General features: G+C 46.2%; 1 protein-coding gene across 1 annotated transcript in view; it reads left to right on the top strand.

Annotated features, from left to right (window-relative positions):
- Vit (vitrin) overlaps positions 1–10,688 on the top strand; it is a 120,280-nt gene extending 109,592 nt beyond the window's left edge. The window contains exons 11-14 of the mRNA XM_005360782.3: positions 620–723; positions 4,156–4,382; positions 6,187–6,700; positions 9,637–10,688. Of these exons, the coding sequence (XP_005360839.1) occupies positions 620–723; positions 4,156–4,382; positions 6,187–6,700; positions 9,637–9,815 (1,024 nt within the window). The 3' untranslated portion in view covers positions 9,816–10,688. The remainder of the gene's footprint in view (positions 1–619; positions 724–4,155; positions 4,383–6,186; positions 6,701–9,636) is intronic.
- Positions 10,689–10,745: the final 57 nt, after the last annotated feature.

Genomic DNA, 10,745 nt, shown 5'->3' with positions numbered 1-10,745 from the left:
AGCTGGCTTACCAGGAATGATCTTAACCTGCGTCTGCCTGGAGTGGGAGAATCATGGCGACCCCTTGACTCAGCTTCTTTCTCCCCGCATTCTGTTCTGTTTACTCTGCCTACCTAAGGGTTGGCCTATCAAATGGGTCTAGGCAGTTTCTTTATTAATAAGAAATCACTCCCACATCAGGATGGGGAGAAAATAAGAGGGGGCAGAGGAGAGCAGATGGTCAGAATACATTAGGTACCCATATTCATGTAAGATGGTGTCAAAGAAAATCAATAAAAGAAAAGGAAATTCATTACTGAGGAGATAAACTAAAGAGGACTTTCCTCTGTGCTCTGAGAAGAAACAAAGAGACATCAGAGCTATGACATGGCACAGCTAAAAATATAACTCAAACCTTCCATTCCTGTCCCAAGCTGCCTGCTGTCCCTATGGTCCCTGTGGAGGACCCCAGCCTCCGTGTGTCATCATCACCTTGTCCACCGAGGAACACTTCATGAACACAGCCTCAGGCCTTGTCCCAGCAACCATTTTATTTGTACACGAAGGCATCAACTATGGTTTCTCCTTTCCTCCAAAGGGAATAACTTTCTAGCTAACTTTTCTCTCTTGTTCTCTTTAGAGACAACCCCGCTACCCAGTTTAACCTCAAAACTCACACGAATTCTCAAGATCTGAAGACAGCTATAGAGAAAATTACCCAGAGAGGAGGCCTTTCTAATGCAGGTATGTGACCCAGATTCGGGTAATTCTACCTTGTTACCATGGTGCGCCTTCTATGTGGTTGTCTTATAATATTCTATATTGGAGGAGGAGGGAAAAAATAATCCATCAAGAAGTGACACGCAGCCTCTGCATCTTTCTGAAAGTGTCACCATGGATTCGGGTGCAGGGATGGTCAGACGCTGGTGCCTCAGCGGCCCTTGCCTCTGTGGCTTGAGGCCACATTCCTCGGGACTAATAGGGCAGCTGTAATGACCATGTCATAGTTGGCCTATAAATACCAACCAGTTAGCACGAGGTCTGTCACTATCCCACTCGGGAGGTCCCTTCAGGGGCCTTGTTCCCATCAAAGTTGTACCGGTGACTATGCCAAGAGACGCAAGCCCTGTGTCTGAAGATGAGTTCTCTGTGGCATCTGAACCTTCAGAGGGGCAAGTGGCCCTAGAAGTTCAAGCCTAGCTCTCCATGGGGCAGCCCCAGAAGTTCCACTATACCTGTTCACCCAGAGGAGACTGGACAAGGGGGCAGGGTTTACAACAACCATCCTCGAAGGCTGGGGGGAAGGCTGGTTCTACTTTAGGGAAACTTCCAAGCATTTAAGGCCAAGGGAAGTCAGATGCCAGTTATGGTGGCATAAATGTACGGAGCCGGGCGATGGTGGCACACACCTTTAATCCTAGCACTCGGGAGGCAGAGGCAGGCGGATCTCTGTGAGTTCGAGGCCAGCCTGGTCTACAAGAGCTAGTTCCAGGACAGGAACCAAAAGCTACAGAGAAACCCTGTCTCGAAAAATCAAAAAAAAAAAAAACAAAAACATAAATGTACGGAGCATGGAGAAAAACAGCAAGCAGAACTAATATCCACAGAGCATCCCTGGAATTATAAAAAGTCTGAATAATGAGTTACCTCCCTCTCATATCTCTCTAGTGACCAGAACATTAATATTTGGCAAGTGCAGAACCCTTCACAGCAGTGCAATGCTAAATAACACTAGCTGAGTCACTGAATCCTTGTCTGCAAACCACGCTATCTGCATCATAAGCATGACAGAGAAGACTGCATATTTGTGTTTAATTTATTGCTAATACAAGCAAAATTCCAATGAGAAAACCTAGCGAGGCTCTTAATTCCTGATGATGTCACAGAGGTGTCCTAACGCAGTGGTAGACATTTGCAGAGAACAATATGTTCTTAGTCTGCCTCTGCATCATCCGGGAATCCAGGGATGACTGAGGTCCATGGGAGTTGGTTCATAGAGGACCATAGGAAGGGCTGAAGAGGTACAGTGTGGTTTAGGCATTGAGAATGACTTCTCAAGGTGCTGTGCAGAGCAAGCAACAGTAAGGGAGCCACTACTTCTTCCAGTGTTGGGAAAGCTGTTCTCAAATCCTGACAACAAGGACTTTTCATGAACCTGCTGCAACCAGAATGCAGCCATGACGAGGAAGCTGTATGCACAGCTCACAGCACCAGTGCCATGCCCTCCCCTCCCCATTCACACACACACACACACACACACACACACACACACACACACACACACACACAAGCAAGTTCCACCCTCACTCCTCAACACCATCAAAGCTGCCAACCAAACACAGCACCAAGAAGCCAAATATACCACAGTTTCACCAAATCACAGCCTCTGCCTCCCTTTCATTTCCTAAACCTCCTTCAAGGGAATCAACTTGGGGAACTAAGATGTAGCCCAAAGTACAGGCCCAAGGGACTATGGGTAATGTAGCTTTCAGATTTCAGCCTCTCATTTCAAGGTGGAGAGAGTGGATGTCGAGCACTAGTCCACTTAGGCCACCATATTTAAGACTGGATTGAGTCAGAGATCTCATGGCATCTTACAACTCATGCACTTGACTATGGGTGCTTAATATTATGCTGGAAGGGACTGCTGGGCACTTTACGCCTTGAATTCTCAAAAGCCATGTTTTTCCTTTATGACGGGGTCTCTGCAGCCAGTTCACAAAGGGTAGTCTAAGGCATTTCTCCAGCGGTTTTGGATGCAACTACCTGTAGCTTTCAATTGACAGGTAAGACTTTAAGCTAGGGGAGCCAGGATGTTGAGCAAACCCAGAAGAGCACCGAGTACAACTGTGTTGACTCTAGAGTCTAAACAAGGCGACTGTTACTGAAATGAGAACCTGTTTGGGAATCTCCTAGCAACTGTGGCCTTTTATATATTCATATACACAAGGACTCCCTTTGGGGAACACACACACAGACAATCCATAGGATCTAAGTTGAGAGCTATGCTATATGCTATGTGCAGCCACGCTAACTCAAAATCAGAGCGGCTGTCTCAATATACACAGGGCCTATGGCTTTCAATGATAAAACTAGGGAAATTCTGGAAAGCAGGAAAAGTGGGTTGGATTAGTTGAAAATGTCCCGAGGTTCTGGCTCAGTGTGAAATATGCATGTGAGTAAAGCGTGCCACAGACTCCATCATTCCACACGATTGTGGCGCTCAGCTGAAGCAGATGTTGATCTGGAAATCTAGGCCCCAGGACACTGAGTGACCTACAGGACTGGTAGTTGTCACAGCTAGGGCTAGAATCCAGCCTCTCCATTGCTAAGAGGTATATCCCTTCCATGGCCAGCCAAACCTGTACCCTTGGACTTGGACTGTAGGAAAGACATCACTAACCATGGAAGACAGCGGGCCACACAACAGCTGGAGCACTGGGCCCACTCCGGCTGTAAGAGGCCCGGATGAGGCTAATGTCACTCCAAGTTGACCCCTCCCATCCCGTGTTCTCAGACACAACAGAGAATGTTTAGGGGCCTGTAAGAGTCTAATACTGTTATTCCCCCAAGGCAGAAAAGGGGCCCTTTGACCTCATGGAAGTCTGCCTCCCCTGCTTGCTAGACCCTAAAACCTTCTCTTTTCCAACGGGAGACAGTTAGAAGCTCTGGGTTTTAAAGTGAAGCTAAGGAGAAACTGTACAACATTGGGAAGAAGCTGACTGATGCTGCACAGAACACCTAAAAATAAACTGATATTTTTTTTAATGTATAAAAAGAAGAAACAGCCAGATGGTGGTGGCATAGGTCTTTAATCCCAGAACTCGAGAGGCTGGACAGGAGGATCTCTGTGAGCTCGAGGCCAGCCTGGTTTACAGAGAGAGTTCCAGGACAGATAGGGCTACTCAGAAAAACCCTGTAGATATATGGATGGATGGATGGATGGATGGATGGATGGATGGATGGATGGATGGATGGATAGATAGATAGATAGATAGATAGATAGATAGATAGATAGACAGATAGAGCTAGATGATAGACATAGGAGGAAGAAGAAAAAACAAACAACTGAAGTGGGAATGAGCTTGTCTCCTAGCCTCTTTGTACTGTTGTGATCTGTTCCTGTTTTTGTAGTTACCACAATCACTCCAAGCACAAATTTTCCTTTTCTTCCAGGTCGTGCCATCTCCTTTGTAACCAAGAACTTCTTTTCCAAAGCAAATGGGAACAGGGGCAGCGCTCCCAATGTGGCTGTGGTCATGGTGGACGGCTGGCCCACAGACAAAGTGGAAGAGGTGTCGCGTGTTGCGAGAGAGTCCGGCATCAATGTCTTCTTCATCACTGTCGAGGGGGCTGCGGAAAGGGAGAAGCACTACGTGACGGAGCCCAACTTTGCCAGCAAGGTACAAAACTGCCTAGGAGCCCACTCAAGGGCAGGAGCCTCTGCACTCTGAAAAGCTCTGATGACCTCAGAACGGTTTGCTAGAGCCTTCAAATGGGCATGAAACCCATGAGTAAGGAATGGGACGTCCCCCGGGGGAACTGAAATTGTCTTTTCAAAGCCAACACTTACTCTCACTGCGTACTCAGAAGCTTGCGAGCAGAGGGCAAGAGCAGTATCCTCAGTGTCTCATTTAAAATGTCCCCTTGCTCCTCTCATGGCACCGGGGAGCCTGGTAGACTTCACACACCTACGCGCACGCATGCACGCAGGCATGCAAAGCGCGAGCTTCATAGTACAACTGAATCCATCTGATAAAGAAAACAAAGGATGTCTACGCTTCCCAGATCAAAATGGTCATGTTCCTGTGATTCTCTTGGGTGGCCCCACACTTGGCCCGGGGCCTTGGCATCCCAGAATTACGCCTTGAGACCCACACCACAGCTCTCGCCCTCTGCTACTTCCAGCCCTAAACCAGCTCCCAAGCCTCAGATAATACTGCACCACTGGTCCATTCTCCTTTTGAGGTTCCCCAGTTTACTCCAAAACATCTTGCCTGTCTGGGGTCCATGCTCCGAGTCTTTCACCATTACCCGTTGCTGCTGGGGTGCCCTGGAATGGTGCCCCAACCTCCCTTCCTGGCCATGCCTGCTGTGACCTCCACATATACACACTGTGTCCCCGCTAAAACCTGTCCCCTCCACAGCCAGCACCACCACTGTCTCCTGCCATGATTTCCCACCGGCTGTCTCGAGGGATTCCTCCTCTCTGCACACGAGCCGGCCCTCGGCTCCGTCCCAGCATTCATGCGCCTAGGCTGTGGAAAGTTTCATGAACCCCATTTCGGTTTTTATACATCAATAAGAAAATATTTTCTAGGAAAAATTTTAGTTATTTCTTGCTTACAATAATTTTGTCGTTAATACCAGTTCATTTGTAGTCCTGACGTCAGACCCTGCCAGATCCCCAGAGGTCTGTAGGCTGGAGGATTGAAGACCACTCTCAGGACACAAGCCTCTTCATTTCTAAGAACATACTAACCAACTCGCTCAGGCTTTATTTGCCGTTCCCTTTCATTTTTTTTTTTCTTTTTCTGGAACAAGCTTGGGCACAGACAAATAAGTACTCATTTGCCTGGAGGCAGGGCTGTGTGGCCGGCAGAGCTTGGAGTTTAATGACAGATAAAACTGATGCTCCCATCTCAGGGACTCAAGGATGTCCCTGCACAGCTGGCCCTTTGTTTCATGATGAGGGGGTCCCACATCATTCCACACTGTAGGAGTGTCATGTGACTCCAACCCATGTGGCTACTTAGCAACTGTGAATCCCCTCCCTCGGGGTGCAGGGCTGCCCTGGGAACATCTCTGTTTGTGTATCAGAACAAAAGCTTTCTTTAGTCCTCCCCTGTGATGGTTGGTACCCATAAACACCCCACTTCTGGCTGGTTTCCAGTACAAGTGAGTTGAGGAACCAGCAGAGGCATAAATATAAAGCTAAATCAACAACACACATCTCGCTATGAGTTTGCTCATCTCACTGTTTTCCACTAAGGTAGGGACTCAGCAAAGGGGACTGGAGTGAGCCCAGAGGTTACTGGAGGGGTCTTGACCTCAGTAATACCCAGACAGAAAACTGGAATAAAGTGTACTGTAAAGTCTAACACAGGAAGTGTGACTGTAAAACCTGCCTGGTGGCAAAGAGTAATGGTGGCAGGCTGAAGGACTTGACCCCTGACCTGGACCACATCTTTCCTTTCTGCCTTCCAGGCGGTGTGCAGGACGAATGGCTTCTACACCTTCAACGTGCAGAGCTGGCTCAGCCTTCACAAGACCGTGAAGCCCCTGGTGAAGCGGATCTGTGACACAGACCGCCTGGCCTGCAGCAAGACCTGTTTAAACTCTGCCGACATCGGCTTTGTTATTGATGGCTCAAGCAGCGTGGGGACAAGCAACTTCCGCACTGTTCTGCAGTTCGTGGCCAACCTCAGCAAGGAGTTTGAGATTTCAGACACCGACACGCGCATTGGGGCCGTGCAGTACACCTACGAGCAGCGGCTGGAATTTGGGTTCGACAGCTATAACAGCAAAAACGACATCCTCAGTGCCATCAAGAGGGTGGGGTACTGGAGCGGGGGCACCAGCACAGGGGCTGCCATCCAGTATGCCCTCGAACAACTCTTCAAGAAGTCCAAACCCAACAAGAGGAAGATAATGATCCTTATCACTGACGGCAGGTCCTACGATGATGTGCGGATCCCGGCCATGGCTGCCTACCAGAAGGGTGAGCACTCCTGCTATAAGTGTGGGCACAGCGGAGTTTCTGGAGGGGTAGAGGAGCAGGGTCCTTGATGCACAGGGGGGAACTGTCTTTTTATGCATTGGCTCTGCCTATGGCTTAAGGAAATGTGAGCAGGGAGCTGGAGAGGCGGCCCAGTGGTTAGCATTTGCTGCTTTTGCAGAGGACCTGGTCTCAGTTCCCAGCACCACATGGTGGCCCACACCCACCTGAAACTCCAGTTGGAGGTATTTGACACCTTCTTTCGATCACTATGGGCACTTCACATGCAGATGTACACAAACATACATACATTTATTTATTTATTTATTTATTTATTTATTTATTTATTTATTTATTTTAATGTTCACGATAATGGGGAGAGTGTTAGGGAGAGAACAGTGTAGGCATCTCTGAGAAGGGGACACAGACTCAAATGGAGTCAGCCTATTGGTTCAAGTATCCTTGAAAACCCAAAGCCTGCAGGCAATGAAATAGTAACCCTTTCTTTTATACCCTGTGGCCTAAAACTCCTTCCACAGGGGCATAAAGTAGCAGGGGGGAGGAGCGGGATTTGATTCTATTCTCTGAAAGATTACAAACCTCTAACTTTATTAACTCCAAATCACGTTTGTACATTTTACAGAATAATGATGCTTTTAAAGAAATGCAATATTGCAGGAGGCTATTCATTTTTGTTTTGATTTTTTTCTGGGAGATATTTATATATAAATTCAGGCTGGCCTCAAACACAGAATCCTCCTATCTCAGCCTCCCATGTGCTAGGATTATTAGGACATGTCACCATACCTAGAGGCAAAATACTGTTTTGGCAATGATAGTTAACCAGATCTTGGTCTTTTGGGGGAAATCTTGATCCAAAATATTTTTAAAAAGATTCCATGCCAAATTTCCTGATGCTCAGTGGATAAAAACACTTACTGTGTAAGCCTGGGCATAAATTCGATCCCCCAAACCTACATAAAGGTGGAAGGAGAGAAGTGACTCCTTCGACACACGATCAGGGTGTAGCGCATACATGCGCTGAGTCACGTGTGTCCCCGTGTATACCCCACACTAATAAAAATAAATAAATAATTTAAAATCTTAAAAAGCCAAAAAAGGTTTTAAAAACATGGAAGATGAACAAAATCTTTTATAAAATTTACAAGAATCAATTGCATGGAAACATCCCCTGTACAGTCCATGGACATAAAGTTCTTGTTCTGAGAAATGCTGTGAAATTAGAGCAGGCTTGAAGGAAGCCTCAAGTAATGAAGGTAAACCAAGAGCCAGACATGGTGGCTCATGCATCCCAGCATTCCAGAAGCAGAAGCAAACAGATCTCTGTGAGTCAAGGCCAGCCTAACCTGCATTGCAAGTTCTGGGCCAGTCAAGGTTGCATAGTAAAACCTTGTCTCAAAACACTAACAGACAAAACAAAGGAAAGTGGTTAGCAATCGCTAGAGACCTAAGCAAGGGCACAGAATTCCGTACCACGGTTGACTTTGTTGTTCTGTGCCTATGTGTAATTGAGTTGCCTTCTAGAATATTCTATATACTTTTATAAATTTATTTATGTATTATTTTATATGAATGGATGTTTTTGTCTGCATGTGTGTCTGTACATCATGTGCATACAGTGTCCTTGGAGACCAGAACTGGAGTTAGAGACCTCTGTTAAGGGCTTTAATGACATGGAGTTTCCTGTCTTAGTGCCCAACTCTGAGATTCAATATGAAAATACAATAAGTACTATGTCCCCTGGAGTACCAAGTCCAGCCAGGGTGACCATCTGCCCCTGTTGCTGGTGGAAAATTTCCCCAAAACAGTGGTCCTGGGTTCTAGAAAACCCAGCTTTTATTGCTGTTGTGTAGTTTTTTTGAAGCATGATTAATAAAAACTCAGAGAAATTGGGGCTCAGCCTGAAGGTCAAAAAAAGCAAAACAGTCAGCCACTGGCTTTTACCTTGACCTCAGTCTGAAAATGGTGATCCTGCCTCCTGGAATCTCAGAATGAGACTGAGGTTGAGAGCTGTCTCCTACCATTTTATATTCCTCTCTAGTTCTGGGATTAAAGGCATGCACCACTGGGATTAAAGGCGTGCACCACCCAGTTTCTGTGGCTGCTGGGATTAAAGGTGTGTGTACTGCTTCCTGGTCTATAAGGCTGACCAGTGGGGTTGTTTATTCTCTGATCTTCCTGAAAACTTTATTTATTAAAACACATCTGAAATGCCACTATAGTTTCGACTGCATAAAGTCTTCCTGTCTTTAGTCAAAGGCCCACAAACAGCAAAGCTGTTCTGGCTGCTCCTTGACAATACTGTAAAACCCACAGCTGGCTCCTTGCGTCCTAGATAATAAAGAGAAGAAAAATGGGAACCAGTGCAAACCTGGAGCGAAGCAGTCATTTCTCTTTGCTCCATTCTGTAGCTGAGATGCCCAGTATCAAGTCGTCAGGAAGAGCATGCTCTCCAAGACTCTGGGTAGCATTGTCCTTACCTCTTCCTCAGTCATTTGGGTTCCTCGGTCTGACCTCCATCTACTGATGCTCAATGTCTGTGTCGAGCTCCATCTCTCCCTCCTTTTTTTTTAAGGACCTAGTGGTGTTGAATTAGGAGTGCATTCTCTTCCAGCACGACCTCATTGCCACTTACTTCCTCATTATGTCTGCCAAAGACCCTATGCTCAAACAGGGTCAAAAGACTATAAGCTCTTAAGACAACAGCTATATGACTTTTGTTGCTGTTGTATAGAGTGATGTTCAAATTGCTTATTGAATGAATAGTCACGCTTAGCTTATTTCTAGAAATCAGAGCTTCACTGGGTTCTCTCGTTTGTTTTCTTTGGCATATTTCTGATTTGGGGAATCCAGAGGGAAAATATTCATTGCTATCCCTTTGCTCAGGACGTTGTTTCATCCCGTCTTTGTGTCCGCAGGGGTGATCACATATGCAGTAGGCGTTGCATGGGCTGCTCAGGACGAGCTGGAGGTGATTGCCACTCACCCTGCCAGGGACCACTCCTTCTTTGTGGATGAGTTTGACAACCTCTACAAATTCATCCCCAGGATCGTCAAGAATATTTGTACAGAGTTCAACTCACAGCCTCGGAACTGAGTTCGGGGCAGACAGCTTGCTGTCTTAGTGGATCTTGGGACTATGCGCCAGCATTGCCCCTCTTGCTGGGGCATAAGAAGGGGGCAGAGCTTGGGTAGCGCTGGGAGAAATACATGCATTGTTACTGTGGTTTTTTTTTTTTTTTTGCCATTTGGTGGTTTAAATGCTTCAAAGCCTGCCTGTTAAAAAGCTGGCCATTGAGTTCAAGGTTGGGTTCAAATGCTGCACTGTTTGGCATGTGCTGAAGAGTTCACAATTTGACGGCCGTTTATATCCAGAAGACGGCTGTCATGGCAGGTTTGAATTGAGCTTTTCTGAGACGTTTGTTTTTATTTCTCATTAGAACTATGTAATCTTCCGTACGTTCCTTTTTTCTTTTGGTCTTGAGGTGGTAGGAGTGGTTTAAATAAATGTTTTAAAAAATTACATGGATGTTTTCTGATCGTGTGATGAGAAATCTCTAGGTGTGGGGGGCATCCTCTGCTATTTCTTTTTTTGAAAAGAAAGAAAGAAAGAAAGAAAGAAAGAAAGAAAGAAAGAAAGAAAGAAAGAAAGAAAAGTCAGTACTAGAGCCGGGTATGCACTAAAACAAAGAGGGAGGAGCTTGACTGAGCTTCGTCTCCTCCACCAAGGACTGGTCTATCGGCTTGGGAAACACACATACAATTCATGCAAAGGAATGTTCAGTGATGAACAGGGGAGCACATGTGTGCTGTCAGATAATGCTCTTGTACACTGTAAAGATTTATCACTTGTATTGGTTTCATAAAATGCTGATTGGCCTGTAGCCAGGCAGGAAGTATTTGTGGGGTGACCAGATTAGGAGAATTCTGGAAAGTGGAAAGGCAGAGACATCACAAGCAAGACGCAGGGGAAGTAAGATAAAAATGCCTTACTGAGAAAAGGTACCGAACCATGTAACTAAACATA

This window comes from Microtus ochrogaster, linkage group LG3, assembly GCF_000317375.1.
Source record: "Microtus ochrogaster isolate Prairie Vole_2 linkage group LG3, MicOch1.0, whole genome shotgun sequence".
In the NCBI taxonomy this organism is placed as follows: Eukaryota; Metazoa; Chordata; class Mammalia; order Rodentia; family Cricetidae; genus Microtus; species Microtus ochrogaster.
Note: the sequence above shows the minus strand (reverse complement) of the source record. Positions and strands in the feature narration are given on the sequence as shown.